A 25,996-nucleotide genomic window follows, 5' to 3' on the forward strand; every position below is an offset into this window, starting at 1 on the left:
CCCAGTAGAGAACCTCAGACAGGTATGCATTTTTTTTTTGTCAAAAGCTGTATTGTGAATAAGACAACAGAAATGGTTTACTTTCTTCAAACATATATCTTTTGCATATTTTTTCTTCCCACAGTCAACTTAAATCGTTTTGGGAATAGCTCAGAAAAATGATATATGTAGTATACACCTAGAGTCACAATTCAAAAGATCTACAGAAGGCAGTTTCATAAAACTAAACCAGAACGTTTATTATGCAATTTTAAGTTTTTAGGAAGTAAGAGAGAATAGCTTGTAGACAAGAAAAAAAAAATGGCTGTTCTGAATGTTAATATAATTTTGACTGGCAAAAACTTTAGAATGAATGAAAAAGTACTTGAATCTAAAAGTAAGAAAGCATAAACCTTAATACTGAAAAAGTGCAATAGCCTCTTGAATCAAAGTCAACAGATTGTCCAAAATCCTCAGTTACAAAGATATCCCAATAGTCTTTTAAAAAAATAACATAGTTCATTACTGAAATTTATTTTCTCAGTATAAATTTATCCCTAATAATTGCAGAGATAACAAGTCAGTATTCCCAAAATATGTAACATTTTTGGTAATAGTGGCCAGTGGTCTTGAGATGAAGGATAAAAAATATACTGTAACAGCTTTTTTCACATTAATTCACATTTCCTTTGATGAATTGTTTGCTACTTGAGGTCCATTATCTAATTAGCTTTATTTAAGGAGTTTTAAGCTTTTTAAAGTTTTTCACAATTGCCCTTTATTTCCTATTATTTATGCTATGGTTATCAAAATCTGGAAGAGTCCCTGAAATATTAAATTTGTGTAGAACAGTTACAAATATCCTTGTACAAACTAGTTATTTAAGTCTTTCCTATTAGGATGCCAATTTTCAAAGCAAAAACAAAAAAACCTTCCTATTTACTTCCAAAACATGTTTTCTTTTTGATAATGCCAAGCATTGCTTCTCATTATGTAATAGAATGATCTTTTGAAAGAAGGTTGAGTTTCTCTTTTCTATGGAAGTGAAATAAATTAAGTAATCCTGAAGAGAAATTGTTTTACTTCTTAAAAGACTAAATTTCACTGTACTTCTAATTTAAAGATTCTGGTTTATTCCAACAAGTAGAATACCAAGGTGTCACCTTAGTAAGAAGAAACTGAGTTTGAATGGGTTCCCTTATCTCATGCACAAATGCCAAATGGGAAATATCAGTTGATGTCAGAAACTCCTCCCTCAGTGTCACTATTGCTTAAATAAGGCACTGAAAAGCTGCTTCTGCTTTTGGGGAGGACTGTTACACAATTATTTAAATAGCACATCTCTTAATCAATATTGTAGTTCTGGATTATTTTTTTACAACACCTGTTATCAGATAAGTATGGTTGTATCTTCATGGAGTGTTGCAGATTACAAAGATTCCACCATCATTTCTTAAAGAAGGCAAGCAAAGAAACTGAAGTTAAATTTGGAACGCTTGAAATACCAATGAAAATTATGTGTCCTCCTATGCCTTAAGTATTCACTTCCCCTGAACTCTTTCAGAATGAAACAGACGAACACAAATGGTATTGCATATTATCTGCCTATTACAAATAGTCTACTTTAAATCAAGCAATTATTAGGAATTTAAAAAACCAAATAATCATCATTGCTGAACATGTCAATTAACTGAATGTACAGTACAGAATCATATACAAATTGCAAGCAGCAGAAAGCCATTTTTAACTGTCCCTTTTGCTTTCCAAAACCCTTCTTATTGAAAACACCATACCTGTCTAAATAGAGAAAGACATATTAAACTATGTTTAGAATCAGCTTATGAAAAATGATTTAAGATATAATCTATCTGCTTTAAGATATAATCTATCTGCTTTGGGACATTTATAGTAGTAGTATGACATGCTATTTCTTTTTGCTTAGTGTAGCTTGAAGATATACCTGCATGAACGGTTTTCCAACAGCTTGAAATAAAGGAAACATCCAGTTTGCAGAGACTGACATAGAGTACACAGTGCTCTAGAATTATGACTCCTAGATATTAACAGCTTCTAAATTAAACTATTATAGCAACTACTCCCAAAATGGAAAATAAATCTGGATTATTTTCACAATTATAATCTGCTTTATAAAGAATTTCATGACGGTTTATATTTTTTCCAACCAGTTTCAGGGACATCTGAAATGACAATTCACTGGCTTCAAAAGGGCAGGGATGACTGGGCAATCAAAGAACTGTGCACATCAAAATGGGCAAGGCCTTGGTTGCCTAGTTTACCCTGCTTTTTAAAGTTGTGATTGTTGCTGAAGAGGCTCCTGTCTAATTTCAGGAAATGCCACAATATCTCTAAGCAATTGTTCATCAAATATATGCAAGCAGATTCACTCACAAATAATCTTTTTCCTTATCATTTAGAAATAAATAAGTTTTACTACTATTAATTTTCTATTAGAAAATAAATTCTATTCAAGATTTTTTTTTCAGAGAGACAATGTTCTTCTTCTGTAGTTTTGGTGGATCTTTATTAAAGTGCATCATGTTATTAGCCAACATAACTTATATTTCTGTAATGTCTTTTCAAAACAAAAGTCAGAACAGGGGTCTTATCCTATTAAAGGATCATCATCATCTTCCTGAAGCTGGAGTCTTGAAAATGGACTTGGAGAAGGAGTTCTGTTCTTTGTGATTACTATAAAGCACATCAGAGCAGTTAATATCATAAAGACACCAATAACTATTCCAATCGCTTCAGGAACATTTATGCACCACTGGTCAACTAATAAACACTTGGAATTGCTCAAAGTGCCATTATTAGGTTGGGATTTCAACCCTAAAATATGACACATCATTGGATAAATATCAATAGTACGGATTGAATTTAGTCTGTAATTTTTACGGAAAGCAGGTCCGTGAGCTGCCAAAAATGGCTGCATACTTGGAAGAGTATCATCATAGCCGTGGTCTCCTACTGAAAAATAAAGAAGCCAAGAATTGTTAATGCATTGCAAAGATTTAGCTAAGTTATTTTACCTAGTAAATATAATCCTACCAATACAGGATTATAGCTTAACTGTTTTTTCAATAAGCTATTGTTTTCTGCTTGGTTAAAAATAGAAGCAGAATATTTAAATTTAATATTTTAGTTCATCAAACTGTTAAAATTGCATAATCTTCAAAAGTAAAAAAAAATCAATCTCCAATAAAATCAATTTGATATTTAAGAAGATTATGATAAATATATTAATTCCAAGGAAAGTATTTTAACATTATCTCCTATTAAAACACCCCGTTTGTCAAGCTACAAGTTGTGTACTTTCTGCTATATCTCTGTGAGAATACCCCTTGTTGTCTCCCATCCCCTGCTTGCCACCCCGTAAAATAGTCACATAGCACAAATATGTTTCGAGATATTTTTACACTGCTCTCTCAGAATCCAATATTTTATGGACATCCCAATATGCTGGACTTTTCTCCCTTTTTCCTATTTCAGCAAATCTTGGGGTTCCCTGATATTACAATATCCATTTCTTGTTTCTCAATGGCCTATTTTGACTACATAAGCATAACAAAACATGTGTATTTTCTGTTCATGCTTATGATATATAATACTTTAGCTACCAAATCATGTAAAAAACTTTATATGTTAAATTCTAAATTTCACTGTAAAAAGGAAGGCTATTAAACCAATAATTAAGTTTTAAAAAGAGATAAATCTCTTTAGTCTCCTTATCGCATTTATCAGCTATTTCTATAGATCAGCTGAAGCCAATTACTGAACTCTCTCCCTCCCAATAGTTACAATCAATATTCTGAGATTGCTGATATCTGTAACCTTTTTCCTCCATCAAAATTAAGGTTTTAACCATGAAGAGATACAACTGAAGGACATTATGCTAAGAAAGGTCTTCAGTGTTGTCCAGATTTCACCCCAAAATTTCCTACCGCTAAACTTTATATCTGTCTAATAGGAGTGTCTGTAAATCCATTGTTTCTCTTCACAATCCTTAGCTTATAAAGCTGGTAATTGTGCTCCAAACTTCTAAATGAGATGCTACCTGATTTATAACTGCTAATCACTTTCCCGAGGGAATTTTTTGGGTCCAACATTCATTTCTAAATGTTAATACCATCTCCAGCCTGACCACATGCAACAGTTATGAAGAACAGATGGTTTCTGTCCATCACTCCCATATACAAGTATGCCCACTATATTTAGTAAGAAAAGGTGACTTTAGGGCTTCATATTTTTGCAATTAGGGCAATCCAGTTTAGTATTCTAAATTTCTGAATACATAGAATTAAAATATATTAGTTAAGAAAGAATCTAATCTTTAGTGCTTTCAGATATTTTCAAAAGGTTTCTGTTTTTAAATTCTTCTATGATCTATATAACTATATCATCCCCCATCAGAAAGAGTTATATATTTTAATTAGTGTTTTAAAAAAACTTACATCTGGGAAGAGACCCATTCTGTACAATTGTCCAGCCTTCATCTGCAACCAAAATTATTGGCTGAATGCGCTTATTGTGATGGTAATGATATCGCTCTGGAATTTCTTCTTTAAGATAAACTTTCATATAAGGGCTGCAGTTTTTCATTAAGTTATATACATGTGTCACATCTAAAAAACAAAGTATAAATAACTTGGTCATTTATTTATCTGTAAAATTTAAAAACTTGTTACTGTGAATATAAAAAGTGCATTCATATTTCCTAAGAGCTTAAGTTTAATGTGAACCACATCTACTCTTATTTTCATATGCTTACTTTCAGAAGTAAAACTATACGTTTTTAAGAGTTAAATCATTCTTTATTTTAAGAATGCAACAAGGGACATTCTAAACCCAAAATATTTTGCATCTGAAATGCTGCATCCTAGTATTTTGAGCTCAGAGTAAAACACTGAATTTTGTCCCCAATTCAGAACAGAGTTATGTTCAAACATCTTAAATTCTTAAACATTGTAGCATTACAATGTTTTAGACTCTAGAGAATCATACTACAGGTTTACTTTCCACTAGGCCTCTATGGCTATTTGTTATAGACAGAATATATAAAGCTAGTCAAATTTATGACTTGTGGGAATTTTTCAAGTTTAAAAATGATCTCATCAGCATATTCATAAGTATGGTGGTAGTTAACAGTCAATATGGACTATCACTTCACCTTTTATTGCCCTACCTAAAGCAAAGAATGAGACAGCAAGTGATCTGTTTTAAGTTCCCTAGATCTCAGGTTCAAATGCTTGATGTTTGTTATATGTGTAATTATATGTGTAACTTGGAATATTCAAAACATGATGAATTTGTACTGATGAATGTTTTGAAGTTTGGCTGTGCTCAGGATAAAATAGCTTTCTTATTTCAATGACATTTCTATACGCAATAACAAATTTAAACAAAGATAACACTAGAAACTTGTAGTGTTAATCATAGTATAGCTTTGTTTACATATTGGTCTTAACTAATATAACATGTAAAATTATTATGCTCAGTTGAAAAAACACTATAAAGGAATTCAGTATTTTTCTGATCAGAATCAGTAATCTTAATATTTAACAAACTGAGAAATACGATTAGTGACTTACTTATGAAATTACATAACTTTGAGAATAATAATGTTAAAAGCATTGAATAGTAACAGATTTTACATTATTAAGAATATACTTACTATTTGGCAATATGGCAGCAACTGGGCTTCTGTCTATTAGCACATAGCTGCTACGATCAATGCAATCATCCAGTTTGATTAATCTCTCCTGAGAGCACTGTGCCATGCCATGATCACTTGTAATGATAACATTAATTTCTTCCCACAACTTTGAAACTTTGAGCTTCTCAACAAGAAGGCCAATATGCTTATCTACTTCTTGTAATACTTTAGCCATATTCTTAGTATCTTCTGGTCCATACTTGTGTCCACTTGCATCTGGTTCTTCCCAATAAAGAGTAGCAAAAGTAACTAATGGATTAGAACTATTCAGCCATTCAATAATCTTTTCTACACGTTCACTGAAGCTTACTGAAGAATTGTATTTCATAAAAAAGTGAGGAAGAGTATTATGAATGTTTACATCTGTGCCTGGCCACATTGCAGAAGCACTTGTTTTGTTCTGCCATTCATTGCTCACCCAAATAGGAATTGCTTCATCCCACCAGAAAGAATCGGTATCATTAAACTGTGAAAAATTCTTCTTTGTATCAATGTCAAACATTTCATTTGCTACAATACCATGGCTTTCTTCATACAGGCCTGTGACTATACTGTAGTGATTTGGAAAAGTTTTTGTGATGAAAGCATTGGTAACATGTTCTACTAATACACCAGCCTTAATAAAATCCAGGAGATGTGGAAGTTCGTATTTCTTCAAATAATCAGCCCTGAAGCCATCAAAAGACACCAGAAGTAATCTTGGCACTGGCTTGCTAACAGATTTACCATTGGAGTAAGAAATTATTCCATTAAAGAGTAGTACTATTACTAAAAAAAGCATTCTGGATAAAATTTCAACATGTATAGGAAACAAGGATACCTGAAAGGAGGAGAAAAAATGAAATCCCGATTAAGAATTTCAAGCCAAAGAATTATTTTCATCCTAGCCAAGCACTGAACTCTATTTCCAATAAATTCAATTTATATTCTACTTAGGAGAGTTGCTAATTATTATAACTATACATTTCCACATATTTTTCAACTGTGTTTTATACATAGTAGAGACTGGCAACCTAGCAGCTTGGGTTTCTACAAGGCCAAATCCAGTATGAAACCATAGAAATCTAACAAATTTCAGTATATTCCTATATTTTTATGTGAGATTGCCTACCGAGGGCAGGAAAATCATACTATTAGTATTCCAAGAGCTCAACCCATTATAGTTAAGCAATATAGGATCTGATTTATTTAAATTCAGTAACTGGTTACAAAAGTAACAATTCAGAAGTTGAGATATGGGCAGTATAAGCCTTACTATTTTATTATCATTTTTCTTTTATGTTAAACCTGATCTGATTGCTGTATCTTAATTTCTTGCAAAGCCACTGACAGTCAAGTTTCCATATTTTTTTAGACGTATAAAGTTGTTCTTTCCATTTCCAATCTATTCATTCCGCCTTTTTTAAACTTCAAATTAGAATTTACACATAATTAAAGTTTTGAAGAACTACTACTTACATATGGCTAGAGTACAGAAATGTAACTTGATTTAACAGAAAAATTAGTGTGGGCATAATGTTACCCCACAGGGTTGCTGCTGCAGGGAAAACAGGAGGTAGGAACATTATGTATGCCACCTAGAGTTTTATAAAAATAAAAGTGTATATTATTAATAAAGTTATTTTTGTTTTTGCTTTCTTCATAAATTAGGGTATTTCTATTTTTAACAGATTTAGTTTAAATATATCACAGATATTACATTAATAATAATAATAAAGTTGGAAGGGACCTTGGAGGTCATCTAGTCCAACCCCCTGCTCAGGCAGGAAACCCTATACCATTTCAGACAAATGGCTGTCCAGTTTCATCTTAAAAACCTCCAGTGTTGAAGCATTCACCGCTTCTGGAGGCAGGTTGTTCCACTGGTTAATTGTTCTAACTGTCAGCAAGTTTCTCCTTAGTTCTAAGTTGCTTCTCTCCTTGCTTAATTTCCACCCGTTGCTTCTTGTCCTGCCTTCAGGTGCCTTAGAAAATAGCTTGACACCCTCTTCTTTGTGTTATATTTATATAACATATTATAAATATGCCGCTATAGGGCATTGCATGCCAAAAAAAAAAAAAAAATACACTAGTTTTTTCCCCTTGTGCCATCACTCTGCTGAACACTGTTTTACATAGTACTGTTTTATTTCTAAGAATATTTACCCATGTAGCATTGCGCTATTACTATTATCTCTCTCATCTTTTCTACTACTTTCTCCTATTGGTATCTTATGAAAATATTACTTTGTTGTTTGTATGTATACTGAGAGCTTATGCATTGGAAATAAATTCCTTGTATGTCCAATCACACTTAGCCAATAAAGTATATTCTAATCTAGTCTAGTCTCCTCTAGTCTGTAATATTACTGAAACCCAAATGGGACAAACTATAGGTAATTCTCAATTTACAACCAGTTGCGTAACCATTGTTCAAAGATACAACAGACTTTTAGAAAGCTACTTATGACCTATCCTCAAAGTTATAACTGCTACGCAATAACCTGCAATCATGTTTTGGGACCTTGGCAACCAGCTTGCCTTTATGACCAGTTTCAGTGTACCACTTTCACAGGATATCAATTTGTAACTTTGGTAGCTTTATGGCAAAAAACTACTATTGGATATTCTGGATCTAATTAATGACCAAGTGGTTTGCTTAACTTATTGTAACTCAATGTAAAAATGGTCATAAAATCAAGTCAGATCACAATGGTAATCCACTTAATGACCATGACTTGCAATCATAATTCCAAGCCCAATTGTGATTGTAAGCTGAAGACCACCTATATATCCTCACTTAATATATTGACATTAATACATATTCTTTCAAAAATGTTACTATCCAAAAAGCAAAGCCTGTAATTTTTGATAGCATAATATATACCTATGGCCAAGCCTGCAAACAATTTCAAGAGGTAATTGCTCAATAAAAAAAATAAGATAGTGCCGGAAAACATAAGTAGTTTTGCTTGTATACTAAATGGCATATATTAATATGGCAGTTTTGTTTAATTTTGTTTTGAGTGAACAACAGAATCTATATACAGGCACTCCTTGACTTGCAACAGTTCATTTAGTGATTGTTCGAAGTTACAACAGCTCTGAAAAAAGTGACTTATGATCATTTTTCACACTTACAACCATTGCAGCATCCCCATGGTCACGGGATCAAAATTCAGACACTTGGCAACTGACTCATATTTATGATGGCTGCAGTGTCCCGGGGTCATGGGATCACCTTTTATAACTTTCTGACAAGCAGAGTCCATGAGGAAGCCAGTGTTATTAATGAACAACTGCACTCATTCGCTTAACAACTGTCACAAGCTAGGTCATAAAACGGGGCAAAGCTCTCTTAACAAATGTCTCGCTTAGCAACAGAAATTTTGGCCTCAACAGTGGTTGTAAGTTGAGGACTATCTGTACATTTCTGTAACAGAGGTCAACAATATGGCACTCACATAGGATTCACAGAGATACAGTGGATGCAGAATTCTCAAGTATCCACTGGATCTCTCAAAAGTAATTTTTTAATCCCCCTCTCACCAGTCCTTATCTTGCAAGATGCCCCAAACAAATTGGAATTCTGCCATATAAAAGCATAAAGAATACACTGGCTTTATTATGGTCTTAAATCAGAACAGAAATCTTGGTTATAAATAGTAAACTTATAAGAACATTAATAAGGTTAGTCAATGTCAACTTCTATATTCTAATTAAGAGTTTCTTAAAATGTGGTCTTAGGGCCCTCTCAGAAGTTTGAAGAATCAAAATGATTTGCCAGTTTATACTGAAAAATACATTATTTAAATCCCATTACACAATTGTGAGAAGCAGCTACATGCAGTATCATGCGTGAAATTTAAAGGCTATCCCGAGATCTACCTGAGTCAGCAATAGTACAGTACTGAACAAATAGATACTTTTTGCCATTTGGATTTTGTCCATGTGAATTTAAGAGAATTTATATAGAAATTAAGCAAACATGGTGCCAAAATGACTCCCCTTGGCAGTTATAATTGGGTTTGAGAACTATTTGGAATGGCTGCATTTTACTCTGAATAAAAGTTTGTTCTGTCAAAAAAGTTTATCAAAACCAATCTTTTATCAATGGTGGAATTATTGAATTTATCCCACCTGTGTACTTTTGAAACTGAATCAAAGGCTGCCTTGAACACCAAAAGTGCCACAAATGGCTATTTTTACTGCCAGTGTATTTATCTATTGTATCCTGTGAAATCAGATAATGATCTACCATGGATCTTTGTTCTCTTAAAACCATTTGCTCATGCCTGGGAATATTATTTCACTCCTGCAAATCACAAAATGTACAACACAGATGTCTAGCACATAGTTTGTGGATAATATATAGCAAGCTAATTAATTTATGATTTAAAGCTTGCTTTCTATTACCATTCTTTACAAAACTGGAACCATATCAACCACACACACAGCAATTCCATCTGATTAGATGTGGGGTCTCTGAAAAGGTACTTTGGGAAGAATCCAGGGAAATAAATATTTGGGGAAATATTAAAAAGGCAATCTGGGTGGAAAAGATCTTCCCAAGTCCTACCATCGCCCTACCCCCCATGCCTGTGAAAGCTGCAGAGGAAGGAAGAATTCCTGAAGCCATTGGTCCCCACGTGAAGCCTCAGAAGAAAACTAGAAAGACTATGGGGGAAGGGTAGAAACTCATTGTAAGATTTTCTTTCCTGCCTCATTTGTACTGTAATAAGCCAGTCAAATGGATTCATGTAGGGATGGCATTTGGAACAGCAAGTATTGAACACCTTGGACTTCTCTTCTGGTGGAAGGGGAAATTTGTGCAGAATGCTTGTATTGCCTGTTTTGTATGAGTAGCTACATGCACATACACATTCAGAATCACACTGAGTCTATCCCCTTCATCTATCTTCAATAGAGCTCCCCAGGCTGATTTTTGCTCTGTGGAACCAAAGCTTTGCATGCACAACTTGCTGCAAATTCCAAGGGGGAGGAAACTAGGCCCCCTCAGGAAATTTGCAATTCATATGCTCTGAGGAGGGAGCAGAAAAGAGATCTCCAAACCTAAGCCCCAAATATCTTGCACTGGTGGACTCAGATTTGGAGTCCTAGGGCTCACTATGCGCAATTTCAGAAAATTTAATAGACTGGCTTGTATACTGGCTAACCTCAATTGGACATCACAAACCTGGAAGCCCTGAACTAAGGCAGGTTCAGTAAGCAACCCTTGATAATGGGCTGCCAATGGTTATGTACTGAGGAAAAACATGGCTGTGAAGAATTTTGGAAGGCATGTGCAGACCTGTCTGGAAGCTCAAAGTGACACCCAACATTTGAAAATAATTGGCACAGAATATTGGACATTATAAATTTCTTTTCCACTTAAAAGAACTTTTGCCCTGGTTTTAGAACTTCATGGTTGAAAGGCTCCCCTTTTGGGCACCACTGCAGAGATCTTTTTCTGCTGTCTCTATTATGTCTTCCCTTTTTTGCATTAACAGTTTAAAAGCTTGTTTATCAAGTCTCCCTGACCAGATCAATTTTTAATCTTGTGTCAGTAAAAGTGTGTCACTCACACTCTTATGGCACAAATGGGGGAATTGTGGGAAGAATCCAGAGAAATATTAAAAAGGCAGAATATATTTCCCCAAAGGCAGAATATATTTCCCCAAAGGATTTTAAAGGCAGAAACCAACCCCCCCCCACCCCAAGTCTCTCTGCCCCAAACAGAAATCAGGTCTGCAGAAATGCAGATGTGATAATTTTGTCAGAAAGATTGGAGTCAGGAAACTGGGATTAGAAAGAAAGATCCCTAGAATCAACAATCACACCAAAAAATCCAACAGTCACCAGCCCCAGCCCCAGGGACGCAGGATATGACCTTTGGGACATAATAGGATTAACCCACCACCATCAGAATACCAGAAAGGCACACTCAACTCAGGTCACACTTCATGCCACAGGAACAACTCCAAACAAAAGCCTAAGAAGTTATAAAAACCCCCACACCCTACTATATGTGGTCAGCTTTTTTCCAGAGCCATCTTTCTGTCTGGCTCTCCTTGTCAATAAACTACAACCTTTTTTCTAAAGCAGTCTCCATGTTGTTTATTTCTGGCTTGGACTGGACCCTGATGAAGATTTTTCCTTCAACAGTATTTTGATTAGAACATTGGCAATCATATGGGAAGGGCTTGTGTAATTCTGGAGGAGCTGCACCAAGAAATTTAGCTACCAAGTTATTAAAAGTGGGATGTAATCCTTGTTTACAAAACATTCAATAGTTTCTATAATAGTAACAAACACTGTCTTTTAAATAAATTAGAACATGACAAATATAATGCATGAGAATTATAAATCTAGTAGTATTTTTCCTAAATATAGTGGAACTAAAACTTTAATCCAATGCAGGTAGTTTATGAAGTTAGGTTAAGAATATATGATTATTTATAAAATGATAGAAAGGGCAATTGCAGTAAAAATGTTATACAGGAACAGTTAAATTGTTTCATTTTATACGAATACTTTTTTCCTTCTTACTCCATTCCTTCTTTTTTTGCCTGTGTTAAGTTTTTATTTTCTAATTTAAAATAGTATATCAAGAATAAACTATTTTATACTTGGCTTATAATATATAATATACTTGGCTCCAAATTCCCAACATGAAAATAAACCTATTTCCAACAACTGACATTCATCTCAAGATAAACAAAATAATGCCCAAACTACAGTTGCAATATTTTCTTCACCACGGAACAGTGTCACCTTCAGACCATATTAGTAAGAGGAACTAAACAACAAAAAAAAGTGCTTTGTCATCTGGTCACTGGCGTTTCCTAGATTTCAGCTAATGTAATGCCCACGTTTGCCTCATCTATAGCAGTCACAGCCAGGAGGATAGTGAGGTCACAGCCGCCCCCCCCCCATAACGAACCGCAGGGGGACCTGAGCTCCTTGAAGCTCTCCTCTTACCAGAAGACAACATGCCATACCCACCCACGGGGAAAGAGGCAGATACCACCACGAGGAAAAGAAGCGCCCCACCGCCCGTCGTTCCTACTCACTCGTAATAAGCAGGTCAAACACTTTCCCACCCCACGATGAGACGCGCATGCGCAGTTAAATAGCCGCCGCGAAACACCAACGGCCGGCGCGTTTAGCCACAGTCAGCGCAGACAACTACGAAAGAAGCGGCCGCTTAGTCTGAGGATTCTTTTCTTTCGAGCTCTGATTGGTCACTTGGCGATATTGTAGTGAAGCGGCTGCCCGTTTGAGTCGGAGAAGCAGGTGAACAGCGGGTGAGGCTTTGGGACGCGAGAAGGACGGAACTATTGGCGGGGGCGGCGCTTAAAGAAAGAGGCGGGACAGATGATAAGGAAATAGCAATACGAGCCTACTAGTTTAGGATTGCGTAGTTGCATTGTGGCGACGTCAGGAGCAACGAAGGGGAGTTAAAAGCAATTATTATAGCGAAATCTTGCAAAGCGACGGTACGGCGGGCAATATTCCGGCTCAATCCTCTAGTGTAGCCGGTCCAATGTATTACATTTCCCTTTCCCCCCACCATGGCCGATAAAGCTGTTTTTTTCTTGATAGAACTACTCCTGCGGTTATTGATATTTCAGCAAATTTCGTTATCTTATTTCGTTTGGCTTCGTAAGGAATGGAGCGCCAAACTGAGATTGCTAGTGAAATTTTGTGTACTGTATGATAAAACACGGAGCGGATGGCAATAAAGAAAAATCAATAGGATTCAAAAAAAAAAAAGCTGGAGAACGTGGAAATGCGGAGGCGCTTATCCACAGGTAAAGAGGAATCTAATGGGTTTGTGTAATTGGATACACCTGGAAAGTAATGAGTTCACACAGTAAATCTACCTGTGTTCGGTATTTCAAGAGATTTAATCAACAATATTGCCTTCCTGCTTGAGGAAAGAAAACTCCATTTGTAGAGAAAAAAAATCTAAGCTCCATTCCCATAACAGAGATGTTAATATCAAAACAATCATTTGGGTAAAATAATTACGTGAAACCCATATTTTGGCACTGGAGTTAGATTGACAGTCACTTTTCTAGCCATAGCTATATGCTGTGCTCTTATTTGGGTACAAGACTCTTATAATACCTCTCAAAATGCAATTTTGTAAGAAGTTCAATTCATTGGCAATCACTGTTCCCCAAACCATTATCCCAAGCAATACATATTGCAAAAAATTGCTCACAATCAGTTTGAGCATGTTCCACCTATTGCCTCCACTGCAGAACCAGTACTTAACCTATGTTATTTGATATATTTTCATTTGTATAGTAATTATTTGTAGCAACCAAGAATTCAACCTAGTAATTCAAGTTCAATTCCATCAGATAACTAAACTGCTTAATTTGCTCAGTTGGATTCTTACATCTGAAAGAAATTGTTTGCCTCCCCATTGCCAAAGCTAGAACTTTTTTTCTGTTTTTTCTGTAGTGAATAGACAAGTTTTCCTATTGCTGATACTTAGTAGGAAAAAGACTTCTTCATGAAAGTCAAAAATGTCATTTATAAACTATGGCAAAATCCGGAAAGTTCATGACTGGGGATAGAGATTAAAAGTTGTTAGTTCTTAATGTGCAAATCAAATGTTATCAACTATTATGGTCCCTTCAGGGCAGGATGTTGATAAAATCTCTTGTAAATTTAGTAAATTCTCCATCCTTATAATTAGCCCTCTTCTTATTTAGGAAGCAATAGTTGCACTCACTTCCTCAGTAATTTTTACAAAATCAATTCCACTATCTCTTCCATTTTGGTATTTAAATTTCCAACTTAGATAAAAGAAGACATTCTCTACCCCAATACTAAAATTAAAATTGCTTGTTGAAAGTAATATTTTTAGCTGTAGTGTTGAAATTAGCTGCAAGGAGCACAGCTGCCTGGGAGAATTGAGCTCCTGTTTGAACAATGCAAGAATGCGAACAGTCTACAGCAGTGGTTCTCAACCTTTTTAATGCCGTGACCCCCAACAGGTCGTAAGTCAAGGACTACTCAACCGGTCGTAAGTCGAGGACTACTCAACTGGTGCAGCACCGTTTGCAGAATGGGACTTTTGGCGGGCTCAGCAGGGCAGAGACAGCCTGGACAATTCCTATTGGCTTTTGAAAGCCAATAGAATTAGACTCTATTCAAGAGAGTCTATTCTATTGGCTTTCAAAAGCCAATAGAATAAAAGGGAGTAGCACAGCTAAGGAAAAGGGGAAAAAATGGCGGACTGCGTTGTTTGGCGACCCCTGTGAAATGGTCGTTTGACCCCAAATGGGGTCCCGACCCACAGGTTGAGAACCACTGGTCTACAGCAATCCTTCCATGAGTACCTAGGCTTTCCAGATGAAATATAAACACTTATTTCATGAATGAACTTCTGCTGCTATTTATCTTTAAAATAAGGACAATGAGGGGTTTAAATTTATTAAGTGACTTTGGAATTCTCAGAACCTGGGAAAAAGAAGGGTGTTAGGTTGCAGAGAATTATAGGTTCAAAATATCTGCACGTTCCTCCTTTACCATCTCTTAGTAGTTTCAGCAAGGTATCAAGGAATCTCTGCCTGAACACATTTTAAATATGCTACTAAAATAAACTTATCCAGGTGCAAGATCAGTCAGAAACACTTAGCAGTGAAAAACATCAGTTTAGCATCCTGAGGCAGTGAAAAGAATAATTGAGTTCCATTTGTGCCATTTATACAAATGTACAGGTAGACTTTGACTTATGACAATAATTGAGCCCAAAATTTTTGTTACTGAGACAGCTGTTAAGTGAGTTTTGCTTGATTTTATGACTTTTCCTGCCACAGTTAAGTGAATCACTGTAGTTAAGTTAGTAACTTGGTTGTTAAATGAATCTGACTTTCCCATTGACTTTGCTTGTCAGAAGGTTACAGAAGATGATCATATGATTCCAGGACACTGCAACTGTCATAATTATGAGTCACTTACCAAGCATCTGAATTTTGATCACATGACCATAGGGATGTTGCAATAGTCATAAGTGTGAAAAACAGTCATAAGTCATTTTTTTCAGTGCCATTGTAACTTCAAACAGTCATTAAACAAATGGTTGTAAATTGAGGACTACCTGTATTATGTCTGCATCCAAAATTGGAGTGGATAGATGTTTTAATGTTATCTTTCTCACTGAAATATAGCATGAAGTTTTATTAACTTTTGAACATGAATCAAGCATAAGACTGGCAAAAATGTTTATTTATCTCCTCTGTTCAAAGTAGTCTGGTTCCCATGCACATTTTCTCTTATTTGCTAGTATTTATTCAGACTTCTTTTAAGAAGTGTATTGTAATGACTTGTATGTATGTCTACTTTTACCCGAAGTAGTGTTTTAATCAAGTCAGACTTTCAGGTTATAGTGTCATGTCATAAGCATTTGTAAGTGCTAACAATCAAATTCATAAGTCACCCCAGTCTGAAATTCCCAAAAATGATGCTCAGTCTTTGTTGTTTGGTTGATAGTTGTCCATCTTGTTTCTCCCAAAGTATTGCAGCCAGAAGCTCTGGTGTCTTCATGGCTTCTGACCTTGGCTTCCTTCAAAAACACAAGCCATGGATGGTGCTTCATATATTAAAAGTATATGTAGGTAGTTAAAATTCTTCAGCATGGACAAAAATGAATCATTTGGCTTTTGCTTGTCTTTTTATTTTTTAAAATTTAAATTTAATATTTTGCTATTTTAATATTGACTTATTAAATGATCATTTAGATCAGATATCATAACATTGTTTACATTTACAATATAGTCCACATTTTTCTGAAGATAGTGTACATAGCATTTCTCTCACAAGTGTTCAACACAACAACAACCTAGTGAAGTAGGTTATGAAGAGGAAAAGTGACTGGTCCAAAGTCACTTAGTGAGCTTCTGTGGCTGAGAGTAGACTAGAAAGCCAGGACTCTCGGCTTCTGGTGCAACATCCTCACAACTGTACTATACAATAATCATTTTTCAGTTTCTTCTCAATATCTGGAAGAGTTGCACGCTGGCTGATGTTTTATAAGGTCAGGGAGAATGGGTGGCTTGGGCACGATGTTGCTGCTGCTGCTGCTGCTGCTGCTGCTGCTGCTATCGGTTCAATTGTGTCTGATTCTAGGCACTTCTATGGACCAATACCCTCCACATATTTCAGTCTTGCATGGCTTGCTTCGCTTGTTTTATGTTGTCTGGAGTCTGCTTTGATAGTGTCTAGCCACTGTGGTTTTGGGGGCTTTCTTCCTTTTAGTACTGACCGTTCCAAATATACTGTAACTGTTTTCCAGTGAGTGTGATCACATGACATGGCCAGAGTAAGTAAGGCTGGGTTTTGTGATTTTTGCTTTGCAGCGATATGTCAGGTTTTATACATTCCTGTACTTGTTTGTTTGTCACGTTTGCTGTCCATGGAATGTGTATCAGCCTTCTCCAATCCCACAGCTTGCAGAAATCAATTTTCCTCTTGTTATTTTTTTTTTCAACAATAGGTGGCACAGGAAGCACAATAGCATGGACTAATCTGCATTTAGTTGCCAGGCTAATATTCTTGCTTTACCATACTCAGTTCATGCTCATCAATGCTGTGCAACCCAGTGCAATTTGACAGTTTATTTCTGGACTACATACTTCTTTGATCAATCTGCGATCCACGCACGCATTTGATTTCTTCACTGTCAATTATATTTCCATTCTTGGTCATGAACTTGGTCCTTTTGATGTTTTCAATTTCTTCTTTAATCTTTTTGGTCAGATGTCGCTTGTACATGTTCAGTACTAAATATTAAAAAAGAGAAAAGCTAGATCCTGTGACTCTGCTTCTTAGGAAAAAGCCCCTTATAGGGAAGGAAGTTCATGCTATGACTTTACAGCTAAAGATAAAACACTGGCTGAGGATCAAATTCACTGAAATATGAACTATGTGCAAGGTATCGAATAATGGGTTAGGTAACCAGGGAGAACATGCCAGCTATGAAACAATGAAGGCAATGAGAAACTGAAGTGGGAAGTTTCCATCAATGCAAATAAATAAAACCAGCAAAGCAAAGTTATTTTATGACAGAACTAGCTGTCAGATGAAGTGGACTGTTGGCACAGTTGCATAACAGTTTACAAGCTAGCTACCTGACACTGAGCCAGACCTCCAAATGTACTGTTATATCTCCATCTACTGGTCAAATATAGTATGTAACGTAGCTTGTTTACTTATTGCTTTATCTAATTTCTCTCCTATCCAACCAAAATCTGTATTTTTCTAGTCTACCACCCAGTATGCTAAATGTAGAAATAAGTTGGTCATGAAGACCAAAGTTAATCATGCCATGAGACGGAAGAGGACATCATTTTTCTTTGGTAAGGTTCTGGGTAGAGAAAAGTTTCTCCAGTGTCATACATGCTAGTTGGACTTCAGACTTTTGATCCAGAGAGCTAACATATGACTTGTAAATCTTCTCCTTTTGGTGTCCTGCATTCCCCCCCCCCTTTCATTTTCTATATGGTTGTGCTAAGTCTTCCATGGCCAGGAAAAGTTTAATCCTATGGAGAGTGGAACTGCTTAACATTTCTGTGTGTGCACATGTCTAAGATCACTCTGTTGTCCATAATGTGCTATTATCTTGAAAACAGTCTTCTGTCTCAGCCTCCGTGGTTGCCAACTTCTTCCAGCCTGTGTTACTGAACTATGATTTGTACCTTCCCTCATTGATGCTTATACTGTCTTCAGTCACATCTGTCTTCATGCCAAACCAATCTTATTTCATTCTTCAACAAAGTGACTAAATTAATAGACCAGCAAAATACTGTGGACATAATATACTTAGACTTCAGTAAGGCATTTGATAAAGTAGACCACAACCTACTCCTTGATAAGCTAGAAAAAGGCGGAATACACAACATCACCACCAGATGGATCTGTAGCTGGCTGGCAAACCAAACTCCATGAGTAATTCTCAACAACACTACATCCACATGGAGAGAAGTAAGCAGTGGGGTACCACAAGGTCCTGTCTTGGCCCAGTACTCTTCAACATCTTCATAAATGATTTAGGGAATTGAAGGGGAGCTCATTAACTGACAGGACTAGCCAACACCCCAGAAGACAAGCTCAGGATCCAAAAAGATCTTGACAAACTTGAACAATGGGCATTATCCAACAAAATAACTTTTAATGTGGAGAAAAGTAAAGTTTTACATTTAGGTAGAAAAAATCAAAGGTTTAAGTACAGAATAGGCGAGACCTGGCTCAAAAACAGCAACTGTGAGAGGGACCTTGGAGTCCTAGTGGACAATCATTTGACTATGAGCCAGCAGTGTGCAGCAGCAGCCCAAAAAGCTAATACAATCCTGGGTTGTATAAACAGGCATAAAATCAAGATCACACCAAGTATTAGTACTGCTTTATAAAACCCTAGTAAGACCACACCTGGAATACTGCAGCCAATTTTGGTCACCTTATCACAAAAAGGATGTTGAGAGTTTGGAAAAAATTCAGAGAAAAGCAACTAAGATGATCAAAAGCCTGGAGACTAAAACATATGATGAACGACTGCAGGACTTGGGTTTCACTAGTCTAAAGAAAAGAAGAAATAGGGGAGACATGATAGCAGTATTCCAGTATTTGAGGAGCTGCCACAAAGAAGAGGGGGTCACATTATTCACCAAAGGGCAAGAAACAATGGTTGGAAACTGATCAAAGAGAGAAACAACCTGGAATTAAGGAGAAACTTCCTGACGGTGAGGACAATTAACCAGTGGAATAGCTTGTCCCCAGAAATTGTGGGCGCTCCATCATTGGAGATTTTTAAAAAGAGGCTAGACAGTCACTTGTCTGAGATGGTATAGGTTCTCCTGCTCGAGCAGGGGGCTGGACTAGAAGACCTCCATGGTCTCTTCCAGCTCTATTCTATTCTATTCAACTATCTGGTGGGAGACTATTACTTATCCCTTGTCTATTCCTATCTCCTATTACAATCAACACTTCACACTTAAGTGCATTTAAACTAGCCTTGGCAAAGGAACATATCAAGAGTGATGCCATCTTCTTTAAACATATTTAACATTCATTTATGCTAAGCTTAGTATGCTATACAAGAATTTATACAAATTTCCTCCTTCATTTTTCAGTCAATCAGGACTAGTATACTAACACTGAGGATAGCCTTTCATGATTTGCTCTAAATTTAACAATCTGTTGCAGTTACAGTTTAGTTCACCCATTCCCCTGAATTCAGGATCCTTTTCTAACAAGTTTTTGCTTTGCTCTTATCCTAAACTTCCACTTCCCACTTTTGTATTATGTTTATATTAAGGCACTTTGGTCTCTTTTTTTATCACCTTCCTACCCCTTTATCAGGATTGTACTTTAATCCATAAAGTATTCTATAATACTTAAGAAAACTTTGTAACTCTGGGTTGCATCATAAACTTCCAGATTACAGCAGATTTTGCAGAAGAATCTTTTTTGCTTTTTTGCTTTGAAACAGTATTAAATTTATCTGTTTGCCTTTCCAGTCTTCTTGGTTTCTTCTTATTGTTAACTACAAAAAACTGGTATATCAGAACCTGTAAATGTTTTTTTTTAAATTTCATTTCTCTGTTTAGATCAAAACCACATTATTTGTGACTCTGTCCAATTCTTTTCCTTAGCTAAAGCTGCCCATTCTCCTGGGCCTGTTTTCCCAGTCTCGACTTGATTTTACCCAGAACAGACGTGCATGTTTGGCTCACAGGCAGGTAGATTTTAATCTATTGGTGGAGTATCCATTATTCCTTAAATTCTAGCCCTCTGAGTAGCGCTGGGACCAGCGCTCCTCTAGAGGACTCTCCCTTCATCTGATCCCCATTGGGATTCAGCAACAAACGGAGGCTGTTGCAAATTTCCCCCCCATTCCCCACAGCTCACCTCGGCGTCGGAGTTTGCAGCTGCAGCTCCAACTGTCTTATGGTGTTCGGATCAGCCTCGTGGAGGCCGCAGAGCCTCGTCTTGCAAATCTTTGCTCCGGAGGCTTCAAGTGTTCCCGAAACGCCGCCGATCAGCTGGGGAGGCTGTTTTGCCCCTGCTGATTTCTTCGAATCGCGCATCCGGTTGGGTGAGCTTTGCAGCCGTTCAGAACAGGAGGGGGTGAACAGAGTTTGGGATGTGGCCGCCATTTTGCGGACCGCATGGTCATCCCCAGTCCTTGCCGGCTACAAGGGGAGGCGGGGGGTGTGTGTGGGAGAAGGGATTTCCACCCAATCTCTGCACCATTCGTTAGCTCTCCTTCAAGGGGCATCTCCCCTTCATTGTTCCCTGGAAAAGAATTTATCTTAAATAGAAGGCCCAGGCCTAAGCAGGAGCCCCACCGGTTACAGCCGCCATCTTGGAAGCTTCCTCATCCTCCCAAGGCTGCCATTTTGGAAGCTCCTCATGCTCCAGCCCAAGGCCCCACTGAGGCCTTTTCTGACCAAGGCCCTTCCCAGGTTCCATGTATCCAAGGGTTGCCTGGGATATCTCTCTTGTCATCCTTGGAAACTCCTCTTGTGGCATTTGTCTGTTTCCTCTTTCATTCCTTGCATAGGCCCAATCGATTTCATTGGGCCCTCTGGTGTCTCCAGTCCTGTCACCACTTGGCTAGCTGATTAACACAGTAGTTCCCAGCCTCTGACTCTGTATTAGTTGTCATTTTTTTACATTGCTGACCTGGCAACACAGCAAGCCTCACTAGCAGGCCGCAATCCACCCTCTGGGGGGAAATTATAGTGGCTGCAAGTAGGATCAGTCTTTTGGATACCACCGGTTCAGTGATGGGAGGGGTATGGCAGTTCTTACCAGCTGTTGCCCTATACCCTTATTAGCCAATTGATCCTTTTTCCAGGGGTACCTTCTTGTGCACCTGAAGATTTTATACCAGCATGGAGGATAACATGGCCTCCCAATCCAAGGATGCCTCCCCTCCTTCCTCTGTCCGGAAAAAGCACAGGTCCCCTAACCAAGAGGCTGCTGGTAGGATCTCAGTCAAGGTCAAACCCAAGGCTGTCTCTGGGGGGAAAACCTCCAAATTGGCTGAAAAATAGGCCAGCAGGAGACACCAGGCATTGGAAAAAGAGTTTTCAAAGGCTCAAAAACAGGTCAGGGCTGAGACTGCTCAGACTGAGTCCAACTTTTTTGACTTGCCTCTCGGTCTCTCCTCTTCTGCCCAGGAAGTCTGGTCTCCGGTAGAGCCTTCTACTTCCTCTGGCCAGCCCGGGCTGGAACCTGATGCACATACATTCAGGTCTCCGATGGGTCCAGCAGGCCCCAGAGGCCACCTTCACACCCATGGCCGCGGGGCTCAGAGGAGAGGAGTCCGCCCTTCCTCCCCTAGAGGATAGGCTCCAAGTCCTGGTGGCTCAGGCGGTGGAGAGGGCTCTCACAGCCAGGTCTCCACTGGTAACCAGAGCAGATTCCTTGCTTTCCCTTCCTCTTTCTCTTCCAGCTCATCAGAATTCTCACGATCCTCCCTTGCCCTCCCATTCCTCGTATAGTGGGGTCTCATCAATCCTGGAGCAAGATCAGGCGCTTGATGCCTCGTGGTCAGAGGAGGAGGAAGCGGCCCCAGATCCGCCCCGTTTGGTGGTCTATTTAATCCATCTCTCTTTCTACCCCTACTTCGCAACGCTAGTTCTGCAGCGCACGTGGGACCTGACTGGTCCGCTCCAGTGATACCTGCAACGGATTCAGAGGCGGACCTCATTTTCATCGAACTGGTTGTCATGCAACACCATGTTCCCTGTCCACCATTATTCCTCAATGCAGTTAAGAAACAATGGGCTTCCCCGGGCACTTTCCTCCTCCAGGTGGGAATGATAAAAAATTGTTTAGCGTGGCCTCAGATTTAGCAGAGGCACTGGACGTGCCCACGGTGGATGAGCCCCTGTCCCACCTTTTCTCTCCTACCACTATTTCAGGGGATATGTCTGAGGCCTTAAAAACTGAGGAACACAGATCAGAATTGGCGTTTAGGAGGACACACCAGGCGGCAGCGTGGTCTATTAGGGCTTCTACTTCAGCCTCATTTTTCACTCGATCTGCCCTCATCTGGCTTCGTCAGCTCCAGGCCAGGATTCCCCTGGATGATGTCCGCACACATCAGGACCTGAGCAAGTTAGTGGCCGTGACGGAATACGCTTCCGATGCGACTCTACATGCTGCACAGTTTTCCTCCAGGTCCTTGGCGTCCAACATGACAGCCTGTCGCATGCTATGGCTAAGACACTGGCAGGCAGATGCCAAGTCCAAGTGGCATTTGGCAGCAGCCCCATACCAGGGTAGCAAATTATTTGGAGATGCCTTAGCCCTGTTTCTGACTGAGAATAAGGATAAAAAGAAGATTCTGGCCCACCTTACCAAACGGTCCAATAGGCAGACTTATCCTTATAACCGTAACCGTTCTTTCGATCTGCCCCTACTCCTTCAACTACGCAACCTTCACGACCCTTCACTCCCCGACAAGACCATCCGGTCGATAGACCGGCCTCAAGACCCAGGCAACAGTTTCAGTCCAAACGGCCCTTTTGAGGCAGGGGACGTCCATTCCGCAGGAAGTGACTCCCGAGTGGATCCTCCCATAGGGGGCAGGCTGTTCCTATTTGTCACTCAATGGGAGGTCACCACCACAGACGCCCGGGTCCTGGACACCATTCGACACAGTCTATCCCTGGAATTTACTTCCAGTCCACCAAGACGGTTCATTTCTTGCCCCCAATCAAAAAACTCACTAAGGAAAGTTCTCATGCAGGAGGCCATCCGTCACTTATTAGACATAAGGGCCATAGAACCGGTACCTCCGGCTCAACAGGGTCGTGGATTTTACTCCATTCTCTTTGTGGTCCCCAAGACCTTGGGAGGATGGAGAGCAATCTTAGACCTTAAAGGCCTGAACCTTTACCTGGCATACCGAAGGTTCAAAATGCAAATGCTTCAATCCATCTTAGGCAACATCTGAAAGGGGGACTTTCTAACATCCATAGACCTTACAGAGACATACTTACACATCCCTATCACTCCCGGCCACCACCAGTTTCTCAGGTTCAGTTACATGGGGCATCATTATTAATACAGGGCATTCTCGTTCGGGCTGTCATCGGCTCCAAGGGTGTTTTCCAAGGTCCTGGCGATCCTAGCCGCACACCTGAGGTTGATGCCAATTCGGGTGCAATGTTACCTGGACGACATCTTAATACAGTCGTCTTCTCCCCGGGGGGCTCAGTCAGACCTGAGACTGGTGATCGAGGTCCTGCAGAGTCACGGCTTTTCGGTCAACTTCAAAAAAAGTCAGATGGTCCCATCGATCAGACTGCTCCACTTAGGAGCCATAATAGACACAATAGAATGTCGGGTTTATCTGTTCCAGGAACGCAGAGACAGCATGCGGGACCTGGTTCTCAAGGTCTGCAGGGACAGGACTCTGTTGCCTTCCGGTCTCTCCCAGCTTCTGGGAAAGATGATATCGTGCATCTCGATCGTCTCCTGGGCCAGGTTACACTCATGGACTCTCCAGTGGTTTCTGCTTCCCTACCAGAAGCAGGGTATCAGCACTTCTACCTGAGAGGTAAGGATTCCACCAAAGTCCTGCACTCACTCAGATGGTGGATCTCTCCCGCCATGGTCAGAGGATCTCTCTTCAAGGAGCCTGGCCAGCTCACAATCACGACGGATGCCAGCCTGTTTGGCTGGGGAGCACACTATCAGTCGCAGTGGGCCTAGGGATGATGGTCTCGGTCAGACCTGAGGTACAATATCAATTGGCTGGAACTCAGGGCCATACATCTAGTCCTTCGTCACTTCCACCACAGCATTGCGAGACAACACATGTTAGTCCTCACAGACAACATGGCGGCAAAGGCCCATGTGAACCGGCAGGGGGGCACCCGATCCCGTGCCCTCTTGACCAAGGCCCAGCAGCTGGGCTCCTGGGCAGAGACCAACCTTGCCTCGATCAGGGCAGACCACATCTCGGGAGAGGCAAACAAAAGGGCAGACTTTTTGAGCATGTCAACCGTGGACCACTCGGAATGGCGTCTGCACCCGGATCTATTCAGGGAGATCTCCTGCAGATTTGGCCTCCCCATCATAGATCTGTTCGCCTCCCAGGCAAACACACAACTTCCGCGATTCTTTTCGTGCTTCCCAACTTGGAGCAGAGAGAGTAGATGCCCTTCGGGCTCCATGGCCGGAAGCCCTGTTCTATGCCTTTCCCCCTCTTCCTCTTCTCCCGGCGGTCATCTGCAAGCTTCTGCAAGAGAGGGCAGACGTTCTCTTGATAGCCCCTTACTGGCTGCAGAGGCCTTGGTTCACCGACCTTGTCGGCCTTTCCCTGTCGCACCCTTGGAAACTTCCTCCGGACCAGGTATCACTAACCCAGGGGGACCTGATTCACCCGGACCCTCAATGACTCCAGTTAGCCGTATGGCACTTGAGCGCCGGCTCCTATCCCGGAGTCCTGTTCGCCAGGGGTCATTGACATAATCTAGGCAACTCGTAGACCAGCTACCAACCGCATCTATGATGCCACGTGGCAGAATTTTTGCTGGTAGTGTTCCACTCACCACCTGCCTTTATCGGAATTGACTATTCCAAATATTTTGGACTACTTACTCAAGGGTCTGAATAAGGGATTAGCACCTAACACATTGCGCAGACAGCTGGCAGCCCTCTCTACATTGATTACTTGCGACACTATTAGTTCTCTGGGCCAACATTCCTTGATCCATTCTTTTCTCAAGGGCGCAACTAATACTAGGCCTCCTGTCGTCCACAGGTATCCCTCGTGGGAATTGCCTCAGGTCCTTCAGGCTCTCACAAAGGCTCCTTTTGAACCCCTCAGTTCGTGCGACATGAGATCCTTATCTCTCAAGGTTGCCTTCTTGGTAGCCATCACTTCGGCCCGGCGTATTTCTGAGATGGCAGGACTCTCTTTTTTTTTGTCAATCTTTTTTATTGATTTTTTTCCATCAACATATGTTAATTTTTCCAATCAACAAGTTGTCTGGAGTTTGCTAAGCTAATACATGTTCAATTCCTAATCCTTCATTCTTTTCTCTAATCAAGAATAAAATAAATTCCAAATTTGATAGTAGTCCGTATCTTCTTTGTCTTTCAGCCTCATAGTTAGTCTGTCCATCTCTGCACATTCCAATATTTTTGTGATTATTTCTTCCTCTGATGGCAATCCTTCATATTACCAGGCTGCTGTGGTAATATGTAGAATTAAATATAATTTCTGCTTATTAGTCTTTTCAGACATAATGCCTAGTAAAAAAA

The 25,996-nt window shown here is 39.3% G+C and overlaps 2 protein-coding genes across 6 annotated transcripts in view; one reads left to right on the forward strand and one right to left on the reverse strand.

Moving 5' to 3' along the window:
• Window positions 1–218: 218 nt before the first annotated feature.
• On the reverse strand, window positions 219–13,054 carry ENPP4 (ectonucleotide pyrophosphatase/phosphodiesterase 4). Of its 4 annotated transcripts, XM_039326437.1 has the most exons (5): window positions 12,766–13,053; window positions 7,172–7,290; window positions 5,672–6,533; window positions 4,452–4,622; window positions 219–2,967 (listed from the first exon to the last, which is right to left on the reverse strand). In XM_039326437.1, the coding sequence occupies exons 3-5, from the start codon at window positions 6,492–6,494 to the stop codon at window positions 2,603–2,605; spliced, it is 1,359 nt and encodes a 452-aa protein (XP_039182371.1). In that variant the 5' UTR covers window positions 6,495–6,533; window positions 7,172–7,290; window positions 12,766–13,053; the 3' UTR covers window positions 219–2,602. The 4 variants fall into 4 exon arrangements, with proteins under 4 accessions (XP_039182371.1, XP_039182368.1, XP_039182370.1 ...); XM_039326434.1 differs by lacking the exon at window positions 7,172–7,290 and having other exon boundaries at window positions 12,674–13,054; XM_039326436.1 differs by lacking the exon at window positions 7,172–7,290 and having other exon boundaries at window positions 12,698–13,053.
• CLIC5 (chloride intracellular channel 5) overlaps window positions 12,861–25,996 on the forward strand; it is a 97,341-nt gene continuing 84,205 nt past the window's right edge. The window contains exon 1 of one of the 2 annotated variants that reach the window (XM_039326441.1): window positions 12,861–12,988. The gene's annotated coding sequence lies outside the window, so the exon portion shown is untranslated. Of the gene's footprint in view, window positions 13,000–25,996 lie in introns of both variants that reach the window. The other variant, XM_039326440.1, reaches the window with a different exon arrangement.

Source organism: Crotalus tigris, unplaced genomic scaffold (genome assembly GCF_016545835.1).
Source record: "Crotalus tigris isolate CLP2741 ecotype Arizona unplaced genomic scaffold, ASM1654583v1 scf7180000024340.7048381, whole genome shotgun sequence".
NCBI lineage: Eukaryota > Metazoa > Chordata > Lepidosauria > Squamata > Viperidae > Crotalus > Crotalus tigris.

Bases quoted from the DNA above. Each gene is read 5' to 3' on its own strand.
- ENPP4 (XM_039326434.1), bottom strand. The intron at 4,623-5,671 runs GTAAGTATATTC...TTTGTTTTTTAG, and splicing joins TGCTGCCATATTGCCAAATA to ATGTGACACATGTATATAAC. The intron at 2,968-4,451 runs GTAAGTTTTTTT...TTTATTTTTCAG, and splicing joins GAATGGGTCTCTTCCCAGAT to TAGGAGACCACGGCTATGAT.